The sequence below is a fragment of the Haliotis cracherodii genome, unplaced genomic scaffold (assembly GCF_022045235.1).
Source record: "Haliotis cracherodii isolate W230 unplaced genomic scaffold, xgHalCrac1.p SCAF_7, whole genome shotgun sequence".
NCBI lineage: Eukaryota > Metazoa > Mollusca > Gastropoda > Lepetellida > Haliotidae > Haliotis > Haliotis cracherodii.
Window position 1 is genome coordinate 16,416,779 of NW_027266330.1, and position 28,000 is coordinate 16,444,778.

Below are 28,000 nucleotides of genomic sequence, written 5' to 3' on the forward strand. Positions count from 1 at the left end.
AAACTGGGGATCTAGTGCAAGATTTTGATCCATGTCCGAACTTTTGGCATTTGAAGCACTGGAGTGGAGAGGGGACATACACCACCACTCCAATATTCATGTAGCCAGCTTTGATCGATGTAGGAAGAGTAGTTCTGGAAAAGGTAAAAAGATATGTATTTGTTTGAACAACATCTCCATCTTGCTTCCTGGTAAACCTTTTGACGGCAGTTGCACCTTGCTTTCCCAATTCTGCAACAATCTCCTGCTCTGACATGTCAGACAGACAACGGGTCCAGTCACGCACAATGCCACAGCAAGAGTTTAGTGTTCTGTGCTCAGACACAGCAACCTCAATATTGGCAAACAATTTGACAGATTGTAGATTGAGAGATTGCTGTTTCTTGCACTTTCAACCAGGAGGGAACCACTACGTTGACGAGTCACGTTCTTCACCTCTCCACAAATTCCTGAAATTGCTTTGGATACAGCAAACGGATTGAGTTTGATAGGCTCTTTATCAAGGGTCTCTATTACTAGGAATCGAGCCCAGGTATCGAGATGATGAGATACATTATCAGTTTCTGTATCAACTTCTATATGTCTTCTTTTTGGACGGTTGGAACCAGACAATTGAAGGGCCATACTGAATTCTCTTGATTTGCCTAAACATATAGCGTGTCCTTTAATGACAATTTTGGTTGGTTGTAATAGATTCGGTAATTTACTAATAGTAATTTGATAAGGTAGATCGAAATGACATTCTGGAGACGTTGTCACGTGGTCGTTGTCGCGTGTCAGTTTCGTAAATTACATCAGAATGAATGATTATTTGTTTTTACAGCTGCTGCTGCATGGATGCCTTATGAGTTTATCCAGCTGGTATCACGTGACCCTTACACGGTGTTAATTAGGAGATAAACACGCTGTGTTTTCCATGAAGAGCTAGGTTACCTGTAGATTTAACCGCGCTAAATTGAATTTGGAAACAACGCGCAGCATGGGTTGAGTCTAGTGTTTTGAGTGGGTTGCCGATCTGACAGACAACAGCCTGTAAACATAATATGGCGCTGTGTATGCTCAAACAGTTTGTTTACACCGTAATACGTCACACGAACATATGACAGGCATTGAAAGCATATAAGCACGGCAACTCGGGTTAGCTAACATGAGGTGGGCATGTCCATAGAACTAAGCAGGTTTTGCAAGCTTTTGTTCTGCACCGCACCATTATGACGTCATTTCGCTTATTGTGACGCAAAAGATATGACGACGCAAAAGATATGACGCCACAGTCAAATTCCCAGTTCTCTGTTGTCCCCAATCCTCTTGGGGACCCGGGGAAAAAAAACAAGAATGTGTCCTCAGCACCTCATTGCTGGTCGTAAAAGGCGACCGAATAGGGCAGCCTGTTTGCCGTGGGCTGCGACCCTGTGTCGGCAGAGGAAGGGATTCAGGTGGTTGAGGGCGACGGAGCAGGCAATAGTGCTCCTTAGTCCAACGCACCACTTCGACTCCAACACCCCACTTCGACCCTAACTTTGCCTAGATCCAAGTCCTGCCATGCCTCTGCTGTCTGTTACCGCTGTGGTTACAAATACGAGGCTACTGACTGCAGGAATGATGTGAAGTGTTCAAACTGTGGTGGGAACCATATGGCATCTTCCAAATCCTGCCCTGTCTGGCGACACATGAATTACAGATCATGAAAATCAAGAACAAAACCTCTCCCACTATGAAGCTAAGAAGAAGGTTGTAGATTCAGCTGCAACCACTTCTTCTATCTCTTACTCTGCTGCTGTCTCTCGTCCTCTGCTGCTGTCTCTCGTCCTCCTGTCACCACTGCCTCTATCGACTGCCAGACTGACCTGACATGGGTCAAGTCTGTGCAGCCACTTCCAACTGCTTCATTCCGAAAACCAGCTGTAACAACCCAAAAACCAAAAAACGGCAACAATGTTGAGTCGCAGACTCCAAAACCAGGAACAGAGCCAGAACCAGAAATTGTCGAACTTACAAACAGGGAAAAGAAATTGCACAGCGGTAACAGACAGCAGAGGCATGGCAGGACTTGGATCCATGTCCAAACGCTTGGCAGGTGTAGCCCCGGAGTGGAGTGGGGATGTACACCTCCACTCAGATGTTACAGTAACCGGCTTTGATCGATTGTTGAATCTTCGAACGGGCGAAGGTGAAGAGAAAGATGTTGCTCTCTACAACCACACCATCCTTTTAAACCGTAAATCGTTTAACAGCTGTGACAGACTGTTGGACAAGTTCTTTGACTATTTCATCCTCGGTCATGCCAAACAGGCAGCGAGCCTGTCACGGACAATTCCGGACGGATTTAGTTTTATGGGTTCTTTGTCACAAGCTTCGAAAATCAAAAAACGTGGCCAATAGTCAGATCGGTTGGTGGTGTTTTCGTTGGGTGAATTGTCAGATTCAATGTATCTACGGTTTGAACCAGGGTGATGGGAAGCCATGTCGAAAGGATATTGATTCAGCACCCCTTTTCCCCATCCACCATGGACTGTCCAAGCTGCAAAGACCGGGGATAAAGGGGTAGTATACTCCAGCAATTTTGACACGAAGAGCTATAGCATTTTACCAAATTAAAGGTCAAGCTGGTTCGGCCAATCAATTGGAGAAGTACAGAATTCGGAGCTCAGCATCACCACATTAGCCCATGAGCCACCGCCTTCTCTAAGCAAGTTTTATAGATTGTTAGATATGATATACATTTAGTTTAAATTTATTTTTTGAAATGTCAAACGTGTGCGTGAAATATGTTATGCACGGGGCATGACATGAGCAGCCGATTGATAGAATCGGGCCCATTCTACCGCCCGTCTAGGCAAAGTTAGGGTCGAAGTGGTGTGTTGGACTAAGGAGCACTATTGCCGGCACCGTCGCCCTCAGCCACCTGAATCCCTTCCTCTGCCGACACAGGGTCGCAGCCCACGGCAAACAGGCTGCCCTATTCGGTCGCCTTTTACGACCAGCAATGGGGTGCTGAGGACACATTCTTGTTTATGCTTCTATACATACGACTTTGGCGTCATATCTTTTGCGTCACAATGAGCGAAATGACGTCATAATGGTGCGGTGCAGAACGAAAGCTTGCAAAACCTGCTTAGTTCTATAGTGCCCACCTCATTTTAGCTCACCCGAGTTGCCGTGCTTATATGCTTTCAATGCCTGTCATATGTTCGTGTGACGTATTACGGTGTAAACAAACTGTTTGAGCATACACAGCGCCATATTATGTTTACAGGCTGTTGTCAGTGATTCCGTAATTCAGATCGGCAACCCACTCAAAACACTAGACTCAACCCATGCTGCGCGTTGTTTCCAAATTCAATTTAGCGCGGTTAAATCTACAGGTAACCTAGCTCTTCATTGAAAACACAGCGTGTTTATCTCCTAATTAACATCGTGTAAGGGTCACGTGATACCAGCTGGATAAACTCATAAGGCATCCATGCAGCAGCAGCTGTAAAAACAAATAATCATTCAATCTGATGTAATTAACGAAACTGACATTGTGTAACGATCTCGTGGCAACGTCTCCAGAATGTCATTTCGATCTACCTTATCAAATTACTATTAGTAAATTACCGAATCTATTACAACCAACCAAAATTGTCATTAAAGGACACGCTATATGTTTAGGCTAATCAAGAGAATTCAGTAATGTTTCCAGTACATTTAGACTATTAAAAGAGATCCCGTGTTTTCATATCAGCACACTGAATCCCACAACAAATACTGGAACATCTATTTGACTGATCACTGGCTCATCGAACTCTCCCTTCTACTTTGAGGTAAGCTCACTTGTACACACTCTGTTATTTATGTCAAATAATATCATGATTGAAATGTATTATTTATGAGTAAGAAGTGGCAAATAAACTAGTGTCCAAAAGAAACGATACCACCTGTTTGCAACGACATAAAAGAAAAACTCAACAATGCAGAAGTTTAGGATTGGTGTTATGCTTTTGAGAAATCCTTTCACAACATCTGTACAAAATTTCATTTCAATAAAATCTGTACAACCAATATGACAAGCCTTTAAAGATGGGTGGGATCGAAAAATGAACATTTCGTTAGAGCACTGATCACAGAAACAACGGGAAATGTCACACCACACGTCTCAAAGTCAAGTCAGTAGCGGGTATACCGTGAGCATAAATACATGCCAGAACACGCCTACGGACTGATGACGTCAAACGTCTGATGACGTTGGGAGTGATGCGTTGCCATTCCTGAAGGAGACATCGTTCCAAGTCCTGGACGTTGACTGGAGGCACACGGCGACGTCGGATTTGCCGATCGAGGTGGTCCCATAAGTGCTCGATGGGATTCATGTCCGGTGAACATGCGGGCCATGGCAAAACCTGTACGCTGGCGTTGGCAAGGAAGTTCTGTGTCAATCTTGCTGTGTGTGGCCTTGCATTGTCATGTTGGAAAAGGAGTCCACGAGGCTGTTGCTGAATAAAGGGCACCACAACATGCCGTAGGATGTCATCAAGATAACGCTGTGCATTCAGGTTTCCACGAATTACGACAAGCAACGTTTTGACGTCACCACATATGCCACCCCAAACCATTAACCCTCCACCTCCAAACGGCCGGACCTGTTGGATACAGTTAGGCGCCAAACGTTCACCAAATCGTCGGTATACAAGCTGCCGTCCATCGTTTCTGAAGATGAGGAATCTGCTCTCATCAGAGAACATAACACGTGCCCAGTCCCGCCGTTGCCTGGCCCAGATCAGTCTGTTGTTCCGGTGTCGAGGCGTCAGGAGCGGTCCGCGGTAGGGATGACGTGGCCGGATACCATACTGCCGTAGTCTCCTGTAGACGGTCTGTCGACTGATCCTGTGTCCCAGTGCTGTAGCCGCCGTGGGCGTCGCTGTTACGGTGCGGTTCCTCAGGTGTAATACCCGGATGTAACGATCTTCACGGGGCGTGGTTACACGTGGTCTTCCACTCCTGGGCCTGTCTGACGTCTGACCTGTCTGACGTAACCGCTGCATCAACCTGGTGATAGTGATGCGTGCGCAGCCCAACCATCTGGCGACGTCGACGTGTGACGCTCCTTGTTGGACCATTCCAACGGCTCTCTCTCTCTCTCGATGGCTGTCAAACGTGGCATATCTTGTGTTCTTTTTGTTGCTGTGATATCAACGTGTCTGATCAGCCGTTTTATACAGTTTTTATGCACGTGCAGAACATGCTAGAGAGGGAAATGTCACTTTCACGAAATTTACGTTTTTTTCCCGGAAGTGATCACGTGTTCCCGGTATTTTTTATCGACTATGCTGTGTTTGGGATGTGCAATACGAATTGGCATGTTTTCATACTAGACAATTCACTTAGTAAAAAACAATTTTGAAAATAAGTTGGTATCGTTTCTTTTGGACACTAGTTTAGTATGCATATAGTGCACTTGCCTGAATATTGCCATTCTTATTATCTCAGTTGTTGTTGAATATGTAAGTAAAGTACATGTATTGGCATGATTATAGTTGTGCATTTATTGTACTCATGTATGGGCAAATCAAATGTATTACACATTGTTGGTTCAACGGCAAATATCCTTTATATATGATTTATATGAAAACCCTTTAAGTATTATTGAGATATAGTTTAAGTAATAGTATGAATTTTTCCTGAATGATTATTATTCAATGTTTAGTTGAAAGAATGAAATATTATAAGTGTTACAAACTCTACCATTTTAAATGCTAATTCCCTCATCAAAATGTAATGTGTATATAAGATTATTCTTTGATTATTAATGTATCACATTGAACCTCACAATAAATACTGGCACATCTCTTTAACTGATCACTGACTTACGGGATTCTCCCTTCTACTTTAAGGTTAAGATTACAACTTGTTATCCCATAAGTAACGGGATAACACACAAGTTAAAGATGCGACTTTATACAGATAACACAAACCGATACAAACCAAATAGGTGTCAAGGAATGGCACAGTTATGTTGTATCTGCCATCGACAATCAAACCGACATTTAGCTAGGTTAATAATTTGATCACCTATTGTAGATTTTAATACATATAAGTTTACTAGGGTTTAAAATATGGATCTTTCCTGAGGTGGTGAAACATTTGTAAATTAGTAAATTTTTCAAATGTTGTCATGCCTCAGAAAGTTATGTATCATTCCGGATAACAAGTGTATGTATTTTGATCAGTTGTTACATGCTCATATTACCGGTACTTACACAAAGTGATCATTTGTTTTCGGGGGGCACGGGTGGCCCAGTCGTCTAAGGCGCCGCGATTCGCTGTGCAGATTTGCGTCCCTTGGGCACGCCAGAAACCTATGATTGTGGGTTCGAATCCCGGTTCGCCCCGATTATGTTTTTAGGTTTGTCGTGCTCGTGGGTTTCACCGGAGTGGTAAACGTCTGAGACCTGCATCACTTCGGGCTTTCCTCCCACATTAAGCTGACACGCCGCGATATAACTGGAATACTGTTAAAAGCGGCGTAAAACCCAACACACTCACTCACTCACTCCCCCATTTGTTTTCGACATTTCAAATATTGGATTGATGTTTCTTTGTTTTCACATATGCTGACCCTTTGCCATCAGAGCACATATGACCGCATTAACCTTATAACGCTCAGGATCTGTCTGAGCAAACACATTAGTAGTATAGGTAATGGGGGTTCTGGACCACTTCCACTGGAGCCGGATTCATATACCTATACCACCACTACAGATGGAATTTTTTTATGCCAAAATGACTATGCGATTCAACGATAGTCATAAGATTCAGCTAAATTGATTCTAGCTCACCACCAAATTTTTATAGGTAATGGGGGTTCTGGATCACTTCCACTGGAGCCGGATTTATTACTTGTACTGCTACTACAGGGGGGATTTTTTATGCGTAAATGATGATGCAATTCAAAGATAGTCATGAGTTGTATTAAACGAAACATCAATATTAATTAATAATGAATTAAATTTAATATAGCCCACGAGGATATTGGAAAGGTATAGGAGCAATAAAAAAATTAGCCACCGCGGCTAAGGTATCTAAAGATGTGGCCAAGGATTGGTTAAAGAAACAAGCGTTGTGGCAAATATATTTACCGGCACCGCGTTATATACCGAGGAAGAAGTTTGATATTTTTACGACGAATGAAGTTCATCAGGTTGACCTCTTGTTTCTTCCCCACGATAAGGTAAAACGCAAAACGTATAAATACGCTTTAACAGCAGTGGATATGGCTAGTCAATACAAAGAGGCAGAGCCATTAACCTCGAAAGATTCAACAGAAGTAGCTAATGCACTGAGCTAAGGCACTGAGTCGCATATATAAACGCGGACCACTAAAATGGCCTAAGCTAAGTAGTATAGGTAATGGGGGTTCTGGACCACTTCCACTGGAGCCGGATTCATATACCTATACCACCCCTACAGATGGAATTGTTTATGCCAAAATGATCATGCGATTCAACGATAGTCATGAGATTAAGTTAAATTGGCTCTAGCTCACCAATACCTGGGGCCAATCATTGCTTTAGATGAGCCTTAATGGTAATAAAAATATTCTTCATTATTTTTATTGATAAAGCGATATTCAACATTTTTATTAAGTTCTTCGTTCATTTTAGTAGGAGACCAGACTATATAACTACACTCTTCATGTAAATTGATAAGAAACAATTGATTACCGTATTTGGTTGGTTTGACATCACTGATATAATAAAAACCTTGTGGTAATTCTCTCCATTTAATAGTTTTTTCCATTATTATATATATTTATGTAAGCATTTGTCTAAATGTGATCAAACGAAAGTAAGCAATCTATTTTTAATCTCCAACCAGTTCTTTGGTTTTGGCACGGAATAATTGACGCGCTTGTTGCCTCCCCTGTTCTATGAACTTTTTTTTCTCATCCTCGCTAATACCACTGGTCTTATGAGATTTTGATCGAATCTCCTGCTTCATTTCGTTGTATTTGGTGAGTTCCGACAGCACTAAACGAAACTCATCATATCTTACAATCGACCATTGCTGTCGAAATATGATCCTCAATGCTGTTCAACTTTGCTTCGGCGAGTATCCGAATACTATCGTGTTTTAATGCTTTCTTTTGCAATCTATGAGAAATGAATTTTATCGCTATTCCTGCTAGTCCCGAGACTCCAGCTGCTATTTCCATGCCGAGTACGATAGGCGCGGCGATTATAGTTGATAGTAAACCAACACCGGCTACACCGAGTCCCATGCCAGCTGCTACAAGCACGGTGTCAACTCCATCCAGAGCATTCACAGCTCTGCGATACTTTTTATACAATCCAAGTCTCAACTCCCTATCCTTCTCTATTCGATGTTTTATGTCGCTTATTTAATGTAATCGATATCCATCAACAGTTTCCATCTTTTCAATTGCTTCATCGAGCGCTGGATATAAACTCATAGTATATATTACGAATATATAATAGTCTTTAATTGGTCTTGCTTTCATGTTTTGAGAGTATGCATCAACCTTATCAAATGTATATTATACGGCAAGAATATCTTAGAAAGAGAAATACTACCACTTTTAATAAGTCAGGGTCAGTGTGGTGTGTTGGGCAAAAAGGAACACTGGTCCTGGCTCCAGTGCCCTCAACCACCAGAATCCCGTCCTCCACCGACACAGGGGCGCAACCCACGGCAAACAGGTTGCCCACTCTGGTCGCCTCTTACGACCTGCAATGGGGTGCTGTGAAAATATTCTGCCCCGGTTCCACACGGGGGAAGAGCGATTAGCGTTACCCATCACTCACCACGAGGAGGTTGCTCAATTTGGTCGCCTTTTATGGCATAAGAAAGCCCTATTATACATCAATGTCCTGAAGAAATATCCTCATATAGAAGAGCCCACCGTCCCATTTTTCCGCGATGCTTTGCATGGTATTCATTTGACTCGTTAGGAACTGCATGCTGATGTCTATGATCGTATTTCTATGCACGACTTGCAACTGGCTTGTAACGAATACGATGATGACACTTGCGTTCGCGATACTGTGCGTGCTGTTTAGTTGACCAGTGACGATCAATATGCTGATGTTTGTGATCGCGATATTGTGCATAAGGCGCAACAGATGAATGAGCAATAAAAATACTGAGTAATTTCTCTGTGCTGTATACCATTCTACCTCAGCAATCGACACGTGTAGCAAGTATTGAAAATGTTGATGTAAATGTCTGTGGTGTTGAAGTTACCAACCTTGGTACACGGCTTGATGTTGGCAATGAATCAAGTAACACTATCCAAATATAGCTTCAATTAACCATTATGATGAAACAGATAAGATAATGCAGAATAGAAATTTACATACACGCAATTGGGATCGATGACATGCATCAACAAAGTCAGAGAGTCAGACGACCCTATCCCTGGTTGCTGAAGACCTATTCTTCCCTGGAATCTTTACGGGTCGGGGAAACAAACCCTAAACAAATATGACAACAGACAGAATGATAAAAATCACAACCCATGGTTTGGCCCTGAATGTAAACTTATGCTATACAAAAGCTAGAAAACGATTTAAAAATCATGAGAATGTAATACACAAAATACCCTATAGATATTGCTCGAAAACATGAAACATGTTTAAAGATATATATTACAAAACATAAGATTGCAGTAAGTGTGAAACTCAAAAGTGACGCTAAATACTCCCCTAAAGAATTTTGGACAATATTAAACCCTGCAAACTGGGACAAAATTGTTTAAGAACTTACCGCACAACAAAACATGTAACATTTGCAAAATAATACAAATTTAAAAATTCAACTGAACCTAAATGTATGTATGTTGTAATACAGTCGTGCCTCGTTTATACGGACACTTGCGTCATTTCACAATTCGTCCGTATAAACGAATTTCCGTATAACTGAAACCAGCTTCTTACTGGAAGGGTTACTTCCCTTCAATTATGCAACTCATGACAAAATTCCTTATACATATTGTTTTTATTAATTTCGGCGAAATCGTGTGTGAAGCGATCGGAAGATCGCACAACTCACCGTTATTAACAGCAACCACCGTAAGAATACCGCTATTGACGCCTTGAAACGAACTTTAGTTGACAGAGAATGGATACATATATCATAAATGACATACTTTGATTCGTTAAAAGTCATATTTGTTTTTGTTTGACGATTCTATGTCAACATGAATTTCCGGATATACGGGTAAATTTATATAGTAATTATTTCGTTTTGAATGAAAATCGTCCGGGAACCGAGGTTTCCGGATATCTGAAGTCCGTATAAGCGGGGCACGACTGTATCCTTAAGTTGCTGCGTTTGGCATTAAACAACAAACAAACAAAACATAATATCTTTAAGAATTATGTTAACAATTCCTGTGCTAAAAATATCTTCTTCAATCTCCAGACCTCTTTCTCTATGTTTAATATGAAAACATAATAGAGTCAAGTCTCGTTAATCCGACATCGTTGGTTGCACATGATTGTGTCGGATTAACGAGTATGTCGGATTAACGAAATTAAGTGATTTGTGATCGAAAATCGGACGTCTTCACGATAGATAATAACCGTGTATACCTTGTAATAAAATCATTAAAAACGAAATATTAATATTGTTATTTTGTTTATTCATTCATTCCTTAATTTATAATTGATGAATGTGCAAAAATAATAATAATTTTCCCATTTATACATAACAATAGAGACATTACTCACTGAATTAATCACATCAACGACACACGTTTCCTCGTGTAAATGCAAGTGCTACTGTCTTGACAACTTGCTTCATCTACTTAAAATAGTCTTTCAGTGTTTTCTGTTTCTCACATTTTGACTCATTTCTCAAAGTCCCCTGCATCTTTGTAATGATGTCCAAGTCAGTGACGGAAAACACATCTAAGTGGTGTTCGACGAAGCATGCAAGTTGAGTGAGATTTGCCTTGATGGCTGCTGCTGGTGGGATAATTCGATCCTCGCTGTCGTCTGCTTCATCCTCTGTGTTATCTGTGTTCACATCGTCAGGCTGTCCTCGGACGATGTCAACGATGGCGTCGTTGGTCAGCTCTTCCTCACATGGGATGTCGTCATCGGCGGTCAAAAAGCCTTCCCTCGATGCCGTGTCGCCGTACATGGTGTTGAAAGTGGCATTAATTGCGTTGATGGCTTCGAGGTCGGCGATGACGGGTTCAGCTGTAGCCATGGTAGCAGTTGCATCTGGGAGAATACGGGTGTGGTGCCAACAGTTAATGATGGTGTCTTGCTTCACCTCATTCCAAGCAGCCCTGATAAAAAGCAGAGATCGCTTCACATCTAGGGGTTGTATTTCTTCTGCTTCAACATTGTCAAGGTGTAACTTCATTTGTTGTTTCTTATAATAAAGCTTGAAATTCTTTATTATCCTGGCATCTAGTGGCTGAATGTGCGCTGTTGTATTTGGTGGCAAAAAGTGACATTTCACATTAGTCGTGTCGACAGTAGCATGGGATGGGGCGTTGTCCAACAACAATATCACGTGGCGTCGCTCCAATCGCATTTGCCGATCCAAGTTCAGTAGCCAGGCTTTGAATATTAATGAAGTCATCCACGCTTTCTTGTTTACATACCAGTGGCAAACTGATGTAGGGTCAAATGTTCTGCCGAAACAACGTGGCATGTTGTATTTATGAATAACTAATGGCTTTAGTTTCTCAGAAACGGGGACAGTACTGAGTGTTGAATTTGGTTCGATCTTGTAGAACAAACCCGTTTCGTCACAGTTAAAAATATCACACGGATTGTATTCCCGCAGCACTTCTTGTAAGGATTCTCGACCTTCTTTCACAAGTTCTAGTGAAACGGATGCTGATTCACCATGGACTTTATGCATCTTAATTCCATGTCTCAGCTTGAAGCGATGGCGCCAGCCAGTGCTGTATGAAAAATCTTCGACGCCTAATTTGTCACCTAACACCTTCGCTTGAGTTTTAAGAAGTTCGTCATTTAACATGATGTTTCTCTTTCTCACGTCTGAAAACCACAAGAACAGCGCATTTTCTAATTCTTCTTGGTCTGACTTTCTACTTCGGGATGTGCTGGTGTCCGATGAAGAAACTGCTATCCATTTCGATGATTCCTTCAAAATGTAACTTTTTTTAATAATCTGAAGGAATAATAGTGATAATAGCATAATAATATCATTATTCATGTTACTTATCCTCAACTGAAGTAGTCCTCCTCACTATACATTCAGTGATGAAGCCCATGAACATATTAACTATGTAACATACATTAATGGAAATTAGATGAACAGTTGAAGTTAGCAAATGATATTATTCGGTCGAACGTCTATCAGCCAATACTACATTATTGAATTGTGAGTCTACGGTAATTTTTGAAAGGCTACTCTCATAAATGTCCTGACGCATTTTAACCCAGGGTTCTATACTCGCATTAATGTGCTGACTTATTATTGCGTTAATTTCATGATTTACAGTATTCATGAAGAACATTTCACTTTGGACCAACAGTGGGAATTATGACTATCGACTTACTAAATATTTTTGATATTCATGCTAGCTCAAACGATCAATCGGTTTGATTTATTGTTATGGTATCCACAAAATAAGTAAGATTTTTTTCCGTTTTTATTGAAATAAAACTGAATTATATTTGATGTTTACATATCAAAGTTTGCCAAATTGTTACAAAATGTTTGGCCACAGCAAAGCACCACAACATATTGTGCTAGGCACGGTACAACTTGAATGAATCTTCCTTGTGGGAGACCTCCTTGGCAATATGGGACGGGAAAACTGCAGGGATGAGGGCAGTTAAGTTGATGGTACAGACAGATAAGAGAGATCATTTTACAAATGTGAAACCTCATTCCACAAAGGAAGAGGCGAAAGCTGAAACTTGGTGAGGTATACAGAACAAAGGCAGTTACTTCTAGTTTCTTACTGATACTCGATGATACATTTAATGAAACAAGTAATGTGAATGTGTGTGTGTGTGTATCTGTGTGCGTTTGCGTGTGCGTGTTCGTGTGCGTGTGTGTGTGTGTGTGTGTGTGTGTGTGTGTGCAGCATAAAAATGACTATGTAGTTCGAATAGATATGTAGAATGCCCGGTCAGTATGACCTTTGAGACACTACATTTTCAGTCATTAAAATCCGTAACACATTTTTTGTGTGTTAAAGCAAACACTGCAAGTGAGTGAAACAAAAGACATCAGAACAGGCACACCATGTCCCCCAACCCCCAGTCTGCATGTATCAATACTCATACCTGCCACAATCCTCACCCACTTAACTTACTTACACAATCATCTCACAACACTCTCGTATCAGAACGCACGCACGCACGCACGCACGCTCACACACACATACACACACACATACACTCACACGCACACACACACACACATCGCATTCTTCTTTCCCCGCCATTATGTCTACGTCAGCCATCATGGATCCATCGCACTATAACTATGACTGTAACCGCGTTCGTGCATCCGTACTTATGTTTACATTGCATAGTATGCATCGAATTACACGTCTAAACTATCGTAAATATTTTACAATATGTACATATTAAATATCAGCAAACAGAGATTATCATAACGCAATAGATTTCATTCATCAAAACATCACAGAAAGAAGGGCAGCCTGGAATTTTACAATGGCATCAGAATGCACTAAGAAGTTCAACTGGTCAGGAGGTGAGAGTTGCGGAAGACTACGATAAATTTACAGATCTCCATTTCGAATATCTAAAGTGTGAATAAAGATCACAGCTTGCTATGATGTGTACTGCATTCCTGCAGATTTAGCAATGTCATCAGCTATAAAATTGATGTTTAAATGCTCAAGTAGACAAAGACCCAAATGTTTATAGGCATGACCATATTATATTCTAAGCAAATATCCCCACATTTAAAAACAAAGCTAGATTGAGTCTTTGAAAGGCATTAAGAAGTGATACACATAAGGAAAAAACTATGAATGTCAACGTCTTTATTATGAGGAACACAACGTTTCGGAGTATATACTCACTCCTTCATCGGGTGAATAAATGCTATGAGGCAGAGAACAAATATATGTACCTGTAAGAACAACAAAAGTATAAAGATAGCAAAGAAGGAAACGTAACAAGGGAAGCCATCAGATAATAAGCGCTGATTACCCCGGCCTCCCGTTTGCCCATTGTCCATTGCCCATTACCAATATTCATAAGTTAAGTTTTGGCTTTAATTTGTCCATCAACGTCTATTATCTCAACCCTAAAAATTACGAGAATATGTAGTTTACTATGTAGTTTACTGAGAATGGGTTAGATCTCTGACTTGTGTGCTGGCGATTGGGTGCCTCACTCACAGTGTGGGCTCAAATCCCGGACGGGAGTCAACCCAAAAAAGGACGAGAATCTGTACTTTACTAAGAAAGTGTTATCCCAATTATGACATTTGTCGTCAAGAAAGCGCAATAAATATATTCGGCTTTTGATGGGTAATAATATCACAGACGTTTACGGATATTGATGACGACTTGGAGGAGCTTCGAAACGCACGTCTTCTCAATTCAGGGATTGGAAAAGCATGTTAACTATGATCTTCTTAAGGTAAAGAATGCCGCGCATGAATGTATTAATGAGTTTCCCAGGTACATGGGGCCTTTTCGTGGAGACTTAAATGGGGATAGGGTGTACACAATATCATCAAACCAGACAACGTTGGTCTTTGACTGATTGTGGCGTAAAGCACACTTATTCATTTACTTGTATCGGAAATTGAATGTTCATCTTAATTGTTATTCATGAACACGTTATATATGTTTTAAGAAATAAAGCAGTGACATAATAACTACAACTTTATGTGAGCACGAGTAGCTCTATTGGAATGAGATAAATAAGTGTTATAAAGTTGTAAGCTCCTTCACAACCGTATACTTTGAATTGACTTTATTGGGTAATCAAAAAAGTGATCGCGACCTAAAATAGCCCAAATATCATACGATTTCACTTGCCCGCAATCTTGGATGCAAGGCGAAAACATTTCAGGGCGGCTGAGTTTAGGATATCAGCAGTATTTCCTGTCAGTTGTGTCCGTTGTGTGTGTGTGTGTGTGTGTGTGTGTGTGTGTGTGCGCGCGTGTGCGCGTGTGCGTGTGTGTGCGTGTGTGTGTGTAAATGTGGGCCTGCTGGATTTTTGAGGGCATGATAGTTCGAGTTGGATAAGCATGTTAACTATATAATCTTCTAGAGGTAGAGAATGCCGCGCATGAATGTATTAATGAGATTCCTAGGTACAGTGTGCCTTTTCGTTACCAGGAATACGCACAGTGGAGACTTAAATGGGGATAGTGTGTACACAATGTGCTACCTGGTAGATTGTGTGTCATCAAACAAGACAACTTTGGTCTTTGACTAGTTGTGGCGTAAAACACACTTATTCATTTACTTGTATCGGAAATTGGATGTTGAAGTGACTTTATTGGGTAATCAAAAAAAAGACAGCGACCTATAATTGCCATATTTCATACGATTTCACTTGTCCACCATCTTGGATGCAAGGCGAAAACATTTCAGCGTGATTGAATGCCCCCTGCACAGTTGGACGAACATTCTGCGGTAGCGCGGAATTGACCAGAGGCTATCAGCAGTCAGTATTTCCTGTATTTCCTGTATTTCTGCGTGAGAGTGGGGTATTGATGATAGTTTTAGCAACAAGTAAGGTCATCTTGAGCGGGACGGTATTCGCAGATGGATTAGCATATGAACTTTGATTCTCAAAATGAGGATCCACGATGTTCGACCTGGTAGAAGTGTGTAATCAAACCTCACAGCATTGGTTTTTGACTGACTGTGGCGTCAATCTCATCATTTTACTTGAACTGAATGTTCCTCTTGATTGTTATGGATAGTCACGGAGCCGTGATCAAGTGTACAGGGTGTCATTACATAGAAAATAAAGTAATAATAGGATTACCAGAAAAACGGGGTGTAACACTCAAGCCAATAAGCTTCTCTCAGGAACACCAGAGTAAGTCAGTACAAGATTGAAAACTGCCCAATAATTATGTATGACAGGCTTGTCGGGTATTGTTACATGTATATGTAAAAACATAGGTATTAAAATGAAGAGCAAAACTGACGAAAGTTACCAATAAACGTGTATAAGAGTTATATCGTCACTGCAAACATAATGAGTGTTTGTCTTTAGTATTAACATTCAAATACGTTATATCTGTATTAGCGATATTGTCTACGTTCCACAGGTGAGTAAGCCTTACCCTTACTATCTCGTAGTATAAATATTGAAAGAAATTTGTATTTCTGAAGACATCACGATGCAGTTTGGATCGGTTTGGGTAGCAGCCTTGATAGCCATAGAATAGGTTCATCTCAGAATCTCCCATATCACTGGGGCTCCCCTTCAATTTAAATTGAGTTACTTGTTTCTTTCAAAACTATACAGTTTTAGAGACTAAGCGTTAGTCTGAATAGGCATCACCAGTTTGGAATTGTACGATTCCGAACTTTCACGAGACTGTGTTTATGAATCATTGTCAAATAGTGGTGACATAAAAAATCTCGGAAACGATACGCGAAATCGCGCATGCACAGAACGGAAAATTTGGACAAAGCATTAAGTAATCCGCATGCGCAGAACGATTGATTTCAATACTTCCGCTAAGCGCTTCGAGTGCAGCGTCAAACGCGGGCCTGTTATCTAACACGCGAGAACTGACTAATGAAATCTGAGAAGTAGAAATACCGGTAGCCGGTAGAAAGGGAGGAGCTTGATGATATCGTTCTCTCATAGTAAATTCCGATGTCAAATAACGACGTTATTTGGACGGAAAAACGATGGTTTGAAAACGTCCAAATAACGTCGTTTTTCCGTCCAATGACCATATTGTTTGCAGTGATAGTTTACATAATTCACAATTGCAACCTGACTGGTACTAAGCATATATCACAAATTACAGACTGTCAAAAGAAACAGGATGATGGGTGAAAATATAAAATTCAGTGCGTTATTGTAAGTATTGCTTTCTCCAACTTCATATCTGTAGTTTAGAAGATGAGATACACTTGTTGGCAGTAGGACGATTATTCAGTGACATCCTTGTATGGTATGCACTGAGGCCTGATGTGAAAAGAAATATATTCATGCTTAAATTATACTTTTCATGGAGCTAGGTTTATTGCTATTGCCAGCGAGGTCAGAAATGCCTACCTGGAATGTGTTTGAGTTGTATACTTTTCTATAAGCATGTGTTAAAAGTAAGTTGAAGGGGGATAACTCTTTGTTTGAAGAAACTGAAGCTCTCATAAATGCTCCTTCCTCAATCGAGACAGGTCAAAAGATACATGCACATATAAAGGCACATGTAGGTAGGTCAAGTCTGATAAGGCGGTAGAGAGAGGACAATAACACATGAATTACAGTATTTTCAAAGAAACGGGTAGATTTTATTACAATAGTAGTGATTTGTGATATGTAATCACATTAGGCTTTAGGTTGAACACATTGATATTCATGCTTTTGACAGATTTGGTTCTCTTGTGGATGGCTTATTTCTCCAGTTTCTGAAGCATATCTCACTGCTTCTAGATCTGTTAGTGGACAATTGCCAAATCAGAAATAAATCCGAAAAATAAAAATATGTGTATATTATTTGTGGACAGTGCAGAATACGCAATAACAATACTCACCGGCTACAAACACCAAAGGACAATGTAGCTGATTTTTAGCGGACAAAGCCGACACTCAAAGAATTCAGCGCGATCATTGCCATTTCAGATTTAGGCAACGGTGTTAGTCACGTTGTGTGTACACTTTTTCGCGAATACGTAATGGGTTAGGTTATGTTATTTGTTGTTTAACGCGGCACTCAGCAATATTCCAGCTATATGACAGCGGTCTGTAAATCATCGAGCCTGGACCAGACAATCTAGTGAGCAGCGATCCACGCAATTGAGATACGATGACATGCATCAACCAAGCGAGCCTGACCACCCGATCCCGCCTCTTACGACAAGCATAGTCACCTTTTACAGCAAGCATGGGTTGCTGAAGACCTATTCTACCCCCGAAAACCTAATATCAACCTTTGTTGATAGTGATACATAAACACATGCTTGTCAAGTATTCGGAACTGTAGACCCGATTTGGTATGAATATTAAAATGGTTTGGTTGGCATTGTCGAAATTTGAAATTGTGTGGCATTACGATGAAAAGGGATGATGGTTTGGTTTTTCTTATATTCTTTTCCATTGCAATCTTGCTTGTGAGTGAGGTGAATGTGTTTTTATTTAGTTGCAGAAACGAACAATGCCTCGTGAACACTGGAGCCATCAGTTTGACTACTTCGTCAGCCTACTTGGATATGGTGTTGGATCGGGAACATTCATCAAGTTTCCGTTCTACTGTATGCGCAATGGAGGAGGTAGGTTGTGTGTGGCACCAAAAAGCTACAAACTTTTAAATGTCAATAGTTATAGTAATTATTCCCCATCAACTATTTACATTTAGGGGATCATAGCAATCACTGAGCATTATATACTCAACAACAAAAGTTCCTGTGACACCAATATTTTAGTGTATTTTTCAAACAAGTAAAGTTTGGTTTTCAATATTGTAGCACATGCATGGAATTAAGTCACAAAAACGCAACTGCTACAGAAAAAAACATGCATCCCATGCAAAAGTGGACTTTTATGCAGGCCCCATGCATTTCACTAACCAAGAAGGGGTATAAAAACATGTGGGTTAACGGGATTCCATATGCATTGTTTAACATCGTGCTGACAACAACCACTCAGAAAAACAACAAAATTACGCAATTATATAACATAACGAAATGCCACGCCTGTCCGAACATGAGCGTCTGCGAGCCATTGGTATGCTTGAAGCAGGATCGAGTCAACGTGGTGTTGCAAGACAATTTAACGTCCACACAATCACCATTTGGTGTTTATGGCAACCATCCTTGGAGTGACAGGCCACGCGTAACCAATAATCGACAAGACAACTGGATTCGAACAACACACCTACGAAATCGATTCCAGCCAGCAACAGAGAATGCAAGAAGCATTCCTGGGCTTCGACGAATATCTTCACAAACCGTACGTCGTCGCCTCAGATGTGCAGGGATTGTCACCAGAAGACCAGCCAGGCGTCCCATTTAGACAGGAAACCACCGTCAAACACGTCTACAGTAATGCAGACAGCGTCTACGCTGGACGGCCATGCAGTGGAGAAGTTCTATTCACTGACGAGTTTCTTTTTCACCTCAGCCACAGCTATGGACTGATTCGAGTATACCGACGTCGAGGTGAACGTTACGTCAATCATTGTGTCATGGAAGAAGATCGGCTCGGGGGCGTCAGCGTTATGGTATGGGGTGGGATTACAGCAAGACAGAGGACCCGTTTGATAGTGGTAAAGGGAAATCTCAATGGACAGCGCTACCGCGACGAGATCATCGGCCCTGTCGTCATGTGCCCAGGAATTATCTTTCAACATGACAACGCCTGGCCTCATATTGCTCGATTTTTTCAGGATTCTCTTCAACAACACAACGTGAATGTCATCCCCTGGCCGGCTCGCTCCCCTGATCACTCACCAATCGAGCACATGTGGGATGAGATGGATCTACACTCCAGGAACTTCGAAACATGCTCCAGCAGATATGGACAGATATCCTACAGGACTTTGTGCGACGCCTGGTCCATTCCATGAGACGAAGATGTGTTGCTTGCATCGCGACCAGAAGTGGACACCCACACTATTGATTTGTAAATTTACATTTTGGCATGTTTATGTTTTTTTATATGAAATCACACATCTTCTGAAGTCAGTATTGCCAATTAAACCATTTAAACACTTACAGGAGTCTTTTATCTGTTGCAAACGGAAATTGTTTCAGATTAGGTAAAAAACATAACTTTGTATTAAATCTTATTCAATGTCACAGGAACTTTTGTTGTTCAGTATGTATGTGCAAAAGATCATTTTGCCAAATGAAACTCTCGCATCTAAGCATTTGTTTTGAACAAATAGGTTCATGTCAGAATGTCCTTGAAGTGTGCCAATTGGGATTTTAATTGAGGAGGTAGTTTGTGTTAGATTGTAGTACATGTTAGGTGTTGGGGAAGGGGCACAGTTTATTTCTCAGTCCCCAAAGGTAACATAACTGACATATTTTTATTCTTATTTTTTACAAAGGAGCATTTCTGATACTTTTCCTCTTCTTCACAATAATCGGAGCCATTCCATGTGTTTTCCTGGAGATGACTATTGGCCAGTACTCTCAAAGTGGACCTATTAACGTCTGGAACTTGTGTCCTTCTTTCAAAGGTATATATCAACGCAGATTCTACTACCGACACGTACATAACTGAATATATGTATACTTATAGATCTGAACTGTTTTAGAAAGTATTATCGAAATGGGGAGAGATGTGGTGGCGGGGGAAAGTAACCTTCGAGAATTTCTCAGCGAGAAATGATCAGTTTTCAGGCATATGATTGTCTGTATGATCGATTACGTCATTTGATTGACCAAGAAGTTATGACTGCATGTCAATTCATTCGTTTAAAAATTAACAACCAACAAGGCAATGGTGAAGTCCCTGACCAAGGATTTATGTTCTCAGATATATTTATCCTTGAGCTGAGACTACTTGTAATCACAAACATTGCTTTTGTATTCAATTTGTATGTTTGAAATTTCATGGATCTTAGCCAAGTCAGCGTATGCAGACTATGCTAAGAAACAGCCAAAAGTAGCTCGGACAATGATGGACTGACAGATAAATGCTAAAGCATTTAAAACGCGATAAGCTTCTGCTCAGTATATTCCTTCATACAGGTGAATAACAGCAGGTCGTGCCCAGCTCCGAACAATCTTTTGTTAATATATACACTGAAGACAATTATGAAAAATATCTCAACTGGCCTAAAGATTTTAGTCCACTACAGATCTCGAGGATGTTATGCAACTTCTAATGAACAAGTACAGACAGACATACGTTTTACTAGTATTGTTTTGGCCACTAGGCCTTTTTGACAGTGAGAAATTTACAAAGGAGTATGTTAGGATCAGTTATAATCAATTCTATACAGCTGTAAACAAATTACGTTTATCTTTTGACACTTTATCTTAAAAAATAGCGATTCTTAAAAGCATGTTTGTAGTATTGGTTTTTGGAAGATGTACAAATTGGTTGGTTTTGGGTTACTACTAGCTTTACTAATAACTTTTGTATCTTCAAAGCAGTTAAATATTTAAATTAAAGATATCTGATCTGAAATTTGATAAGGATCTTCATATTTGCGGAGATGATAGGGCATGTAGATGTTAGTCGGATGCAATGTTAGACTTCAAAGTCGGGTTAGTGTGCAAAAGTTTGCTACTTGATCAGATGACCATTCTTGATAGTGAATGCCTTTGCAAAGTTCAAATGGACAATTAAAATGAAAAGATTGGTTTCATAAGTTAGAAAGAAAAAGGTTATCAACAAAAAATATTCTGTGTATGCTCCCCCGAATCTCAATCATTGTCAAATCAATCCCAGTGCTTATCCAAAATAATTGATTTGTTTTTCCTACATGAATTTTGAACATAGCATTTTCTTAATTTATAGATGACTATTACATGTTTGACTAGTGATTGATTAACGGTAACACTGAAACCTGAAGCCTACTTCATTGTGTTTTCTGACCAAAAATGCTTACGGCACTCAAGTTTTCCTGAATATGTAGATAACGGTTTAAATTGCCAACAAAGAAAGCCATTTTCCATTGTCAGCAATGTTATTCAAATAAATAACGTCATAACATGTAATGTGGGAAACAGTGTTACCGATGAACGAAACAATGCTTCTGACGATGCAAGAATGAATGTGCAGTGTACTATAGCATAACATTGTTGCAATACAAAATACATAAGTTTTAAACTTTGAGAGTTACATACTTCCAATGAGAATAACTCTCCTAATGTCATGCAATTTTTTAAAACTTGTTTTATACAATTCACAAAATCCGTTAAGTCTACATGAATAGAAACTTACATGCCACATTTAAGCTTTCTTGGTCTGTTTATGTCAGTGTATAGATGTATAAAGAGTCAAAAAGGCATTTTGAAGAATTGAAAAGCATTACATATTTAGTTGAGATGTCTGAGCAGCGGCCATAAACAGTTTTGCCAACTCAGCTCCCCCATAGCGCATTTTGAGAGCATGGTCCAAACGCGCAATATACAAAATCGCTAAAAAGGAACACGTTGTGATGCGCACTACCACATGAACACAAGTTTTCTCAAGCAAAACTGACAAGGTATTATAGATATTGCGAAAAACGAATCATATGTGTAGGTTCCCACCAGCAACTATTTAACAAATTAAAAATACTGAATAATGTTCAGAAGAAGTTTCAGATTTCAGTATGAGTGAAGCTCAAAAGTCAAATCAAGGTAAAAATTTATAATATCGCGAAAAACAGAAAACTATGTTTAGCCCACATACTAACTGCACACTAACTACCGAACTTCATCATGTTGATCACACTTATGTTTCATCCTGTTCTATTACAGGTCTTGGCGTGGGAGCTTTGATATGTGTCTGGTTTTTCCATAGCTACTATAATGTCATATTCTCCTGGTTCATGTATTACCTCTTCTATTCCTTCTCTGAAATACTTCCTTGGGACAACTGTAACAACACTTGGAACACACCTACATGTATATCTAGCAAGGATCTTCGAAAGTTTACAAATGTCACTATTCCGTCATATAATGCAAGTGAGACTGGAATTACTGCCAACATAACCGGGGTTACTGCTGCTGAAGAATTCTGGAAGTAAGAATTTCATGCTGTTTCAGGTAATCAAATCATAAATTCAAGCATATATACACCTTCGTACCTTGGTCTACCTCTAGGTATACATTACGGTTATACTGCTTTTCAAGAACCATGGTAAGTACATCATTGAAACACCTCTAGGAGCATTTGCATATATATATATATATATATATATATATATATATATATATATATATATATATATATATATATATATGCGCACGAGCGTTTGCTTTATATATATGCAAAATGTATTAAAATGCCATTATAGATATTTGTCTATCCTTTATATTTAAGAAATAAGATGCTGGAAATGACTGATGGTCTGGATAATCTCGGTGGCGTTAGATGGCAACTTGTTGGGTGCCTAGCGATCACACATGCGATTTTATTTCTGTGGATTTTCAAAGGAATAAGAGTATCAGGGAAGGTAAGTGAGCCAACAATGCCCTCAAATGTGTGTAGAAAAGTGCAACATTTGTCACGTGTGTGATGAACTCACACAGATTTGGACGATATGTAAACTGATCATGAACGTATACCTTTTTCGTGTAGAATAGGTCTACCTGTGCCCCATGGTCGTGGTAAGAGGTGACTGAAATGTATGAGATGATGAGGCTATGTGACTTAACTGATAGAATGCCATCTTACCCTAATGACAGCATTTGTAAATAATCCATGTCAGGTCAGGACACTGGTATCGCAATTGTAAGGCAACAATCACCACCATCATGAGGCGATGATGCAAAATTAGTTCAAGCATTGTCATAAGCCAATACTTTAACCCACTGTTCTGTTATTATTCAGTTTTGACAATTTTATAATATGCTTTTCTTCTATTTGTTCTTGTATATCAAAGGAAACAAAACGACAAATTACACAATACAACCTTGCTCCAGTATCATGAACAAGGGGTACTCATTGGTTGCCTTTAGAAACATAAAAGCTGAAGCAGATCATGCAGCATTTAACCTCCTGAATTTCACACTGCATATTCTTGGACCAGCTTGTCTACATCACCGTAGGTCTTCCCTACATCATCATCACAGTGTTTCTCATACGAGGTTGCCTACTTCCGGGATCAGCTGATGGAATATACTACTACATTTATCCAAAGTTTGAGAGGCTTACGGAGCCAAAAGTGAGTTTTTAAGCGTCGGTCATGTTCAATTTGAATCATAAGAAAATTAATTTGGGTACATAACAATACCCTGTCGTAGGAAATATCTCCTATAAAGCAGAGTCGATTGTACGATTCAACCTATATCATAAGCATGTGTTTCTGAATCACTGTGAAATGCCACAGGGTATTCGCGAAAAAGGGAACGTATCCTGCCCCACCGGTGATACCCGTCAGTAACACATGCAACTAACCAACAAATGCAATGAGTTACTATGGTAACGACTGAGTTTGACTTTCGAAATACGATGAAATCTTTGCAAATTCAACTTGCAAATTCAGGTCATAAAAATCTTAATTCAAGTTAAAGTGCATGTCTTTGTTTAGTATATGAGGATTCCGACCATTGCCTTGCAACACTGCCAGTGAATAAAAAATATCAAAGAACTGCCTGAAGTGAGACAACACAAAAAAGCAAAGCAGTTCACAGTCATTTTGAAAACAATACCGTTAATTTTTAAACTACCAGCCATATTGGCCCCTTAGAATGCTCTTACAACAGGCATAAGCTACTTTCAATATTTCTATTCTTGAAACACTGATCTGTTTAAGTTAGGTTTTCTATGGAACGTCCACAAACGCCACCAAATGTAAGCTTATTTACCTTGCAGGTTATCTGTAAGATCTTTCTGGCGATAACAAATAGTCAAAATATTTGGAGTGTGTGTATAACTTGTATATTAACATGACTCGTATCCCTCAAAAGATCAAATAATAAACTGAAATGCAGGTACCCAACTATGCAAAAATAGTATTCAACAATACAAGACAGAGCCTCTTAAACCATACACCTTGGTTTATGCACATGCTAATAAATCCTCGACTTAATTGAGAGGGTGAAAATATCAGTTAGACTTGTGACGAGGGTGGGCAACACTTAGCCATCAGCCAGGTCATTGGGTGGTAGAGGGGATATGACAAAACAGCCATGACAATTCAGAAAAAAAAATCATTGAAGCGTCACTTCAAGGGCAAATACACAGGGCCACTAGGTTGTTCAGACGGTGACAATGCTGGGGAAGGACTGGTAATGCACTGATCAAGAGAAACAAGTTCACCACAGGTTATCAGCATAGAGAATTCAGAAAATACTCCATGCAAGAGGAATGCAGTCCAGAAATACGGTTCAAAGCATTCAAATGTTTTTTTATGCCATCGCCAATCAACCAATCTTGCGATCACCAATGGGGTCACAACATCAGTACACATTGATCACGAGTATAAGTATCACAGCTGGGCATAGATCTGCGAGGTCTCTTGACCTATGTCAGAGATCCAGAGATTATAATAGCAGAAATTCTCCAGCAACTATATCACCTGAATTGTTAAATTCCAAAGAAAATTGCATTCACGTAAATAGTATGAATTACTGAATGTTAACAAAACGAGTATGTTTCGATTCCATTCAGTTACTCACATAATGTGTCCAAACAACGTGAAATGACTTTTGTAAGTGATGATAAACACACTAAAACAACAAGTATTCGCCAAATGTTTCACAGTCTTTCTTCATGATTTAAATTCACTTCAATGGTAGACAACTTTTTCAACTGGATTACAAACATTTATTTCTGATTGTTCTCTTTGCTTGTAGATATGGATCCAGTCCTGTAGTTTTGCACTGCATTCACTAGGTATAGCCTCTGGGTGTATAACCTCCATGTCTGGACACAACAGAATGAATAACAACTGCTTTAAGTAGGTTCCATGTTTGCTCACCCCGTATTTTGTATACAATTTGCAATGTTAAAAAGCATTATCCTGAGTTATATCATGGCACGCCAGCCTGATGTGAAAGGGAAGTCCGAAATGATGCGTTTACCACTTTGGAGAAACCAGCGAACACTCGAGGCGTGATGTTAAACCTTGAAATATAATCAGGGCAATTCCAGGATTCGAACCTACGATTACAGGTTCCCGACACGCCTCAGTTATGAAACAGAGGAATTTCTATTGAAGAAGATAATTAGCCCATGCACGGGAGTTTCACCAAAGTGGTAAACGTCCAAGACCTGCCCCTATTTGGACTTTGCTCTCTCGTGGAGCTGACACGGCATTATATAACTGGAATACTGTTCAAAGCGGCGTTAAACACAACTCACTCATTCACTCATATGTTAATTTGTGAGAAATGTGTATCTAAAGTGAATCTATGAATGTGCCATGTGATATTCAAGTCAGTTGCATTTTTAACTTTTTCCCCTGTTCTTATCCTTGCTTTGCACGTTGGGAAGTTCATCAACCAACCTTCTAGCTTCATTGTAGCCACACAGTTAATCCTTTGTTCCTTTCAGAAATGCCGTATTGCTTTGCTTGGCTGATTCCCTCTCAGCTATTTTGACTGGATTTGCTTTCTTCACAATCGTCGGTCACGTCGCCTACTTACGTGGAGTAAACGTAGATGCTTTTGAGTCATCAGGTCAGTGACGAATGAAAACGTAATTACATTTGTGCTCTGGATGTTATGGATGAATATGACCTATTTCATAGTAATTTCTAGAAGTCGTCGAAACTGTCATATGGTAATTTGGGTTACCTCGTGCACCTTTAGTGACAAGTGTGTCGACTGTGATGCCCAAAGATGCTCAATGGTTTGGGGCTATTACTGGCCTGGGTAATGTGGACTATGACAATCTGCTAGGCGGACATGGGCATTTGCTTTCTTGAAGACAAAAGGACGACATTAACATATTGTAATAAGCCAAGCTCAAGCATGTTGTCATGCTTGTCATGTCCTGTGACTCATCACCAGGACGTTGTGTTCTCTCTGTCATAATCCTTCCTCATTGCATCCCTAAACCCCAACCACACACGTCATATTGATGGGGATTGACGTTGACATTACTTTCATAGGTACGTCTCTAAACATTCCTGTAAACACTACACTTGACTATCATCTATTCCCGCAATGCCTACGTCATCTTCGCCATCGTATTACAAACGTGGTATTACAAGTAGTACCTAACACCGGTAGCCCTGTGTTGTCTTTTTGTCCTGGATTCCGAAGACTCTGGGAGACGATCCTATATGGATGTTGTGGATCGTGCACGCAAATGGGCTGCATGATGTCGACAATGAATGGTCTGTTTGGAAACTCTAACAACGTTAGCCCTGTGTTGTCTTTTTGACACTGAGTCCATAGACCCTGGGTCTGAGACGATCCTATACGGATGTTGTGGATCCTGTGCATCCTGATCGGAGGCAACCTTCAGTGATTGGCGGAATCTCTAAAACAATCTGCTGATCAGATACCAGTCTATTGGCTACAATAGACATAATCTATCTATATGTAGCACAAACAGAGTCCTTTATAAGCCGTTTCTCGTGTATGTTGCAATTTTAAATCCGATGTCAAATCCATCTTCATTAAATGTGAAATGTCTTTATGTATCAATCCATCATCTACATGTACATGATTTTGGTTGGTTTGTTGTTTAACGTCGCCCTCGGCAATATTCCAGCTGTATGACGGCGGCCTGTAAATAATCGAGTCTGGACCAGACAATCCAGTGATTGACATCATGAGCATCGATCCATTCAATTGGGATCGATGACATGTATCAACCAAGTCAGCGAGCCTGACCACCCGATCCCGTTAGTCGCCTTTTACGACAAGCAAAACCTACTTTTACGGCAAGTAGGGTTGCTGAAGACCCATTCTACCCCAGAATCTTCACGGGTCACATGTCCATGAAGTACCTAATGAAACGCATTTCACGATGCCTCCATAATTCATAATGTTCTTTGTAGTTATTCTAAAATATCAGCCCTTTAAACTATTTGTATATGGGTGAATCCAAGTATATTTAAGAAGTTGTCAATTTTGAATTACCCAAAAAAAATCCACCATATTTTACGATAAATTTGCAAGAGACAGATCATAAAAAAGAGAGCCAATTTGGAAACTTTAGAAGACATATGCCTTCAGAACAAACTATTCTGAACCTTTGAATATTGA

The 28,000-nt window shown here is 40.0% G+C and overlaps 2 protein-coding genes across 2 annotated transcripts in view; one reads left to right on the forward strand and one right to left on the reverse strand.

The window, feature by feature from the left end:
* Positions 1–3,789: 3,789 nt before the first annotated feature.
* The window catches only part of LOC139448048 (sodium-dependent dopamine transporter-like), a 28,808-nt gene continuing 4,597 nt past the window's right edge, over positions 3,790–28,000 (forward strand). Inside the window, exons 1-8 of the mRNA XM_071229551.1 lie at positions 3,790–3,806; positions 18,316–18,445; positions 20,227–20,358; positions 22,595–22,859; positions 23,160–23,292; positions 23,869–24,003; positions 25,637–25,740; positions 26,337–26,461. Coding sequence (XP_071085652.1) covers positions 18,331–18,445; positions 20,227–20,358; positions 22,595–22,859; positions 23,160–23,292; positions 23,869–24,003; positions 25,637–25,740; positions 26,337–26,461 — 1,009 coding nt within the window. The 5' untranslated portion in view covers positions 3,790–3,806; positions 18,316–18,330. The remainder of the gene's footprint in view (positions 3,807–18,315; positions 18,446–20,226; positions 20,359–22,594; positions 22,860–23,159; positions 23,293–23,868; positions 24,004–25,636; positions 25,741–26,336; positions 26,462–28,000) is intronic.
* LOC139448702 (tigger transposable element-derived protein 6-like) lies at positions 10,804–12,000 on the reverse strand. Its single transcript, XM_071230252.1, has one exon. It carries the CDS (start codon positions 11,998–12,000, stop codon positions 10,804–10,806), a length of 1,197 nt encoding a protein of 398 aa, XP_071086353.1.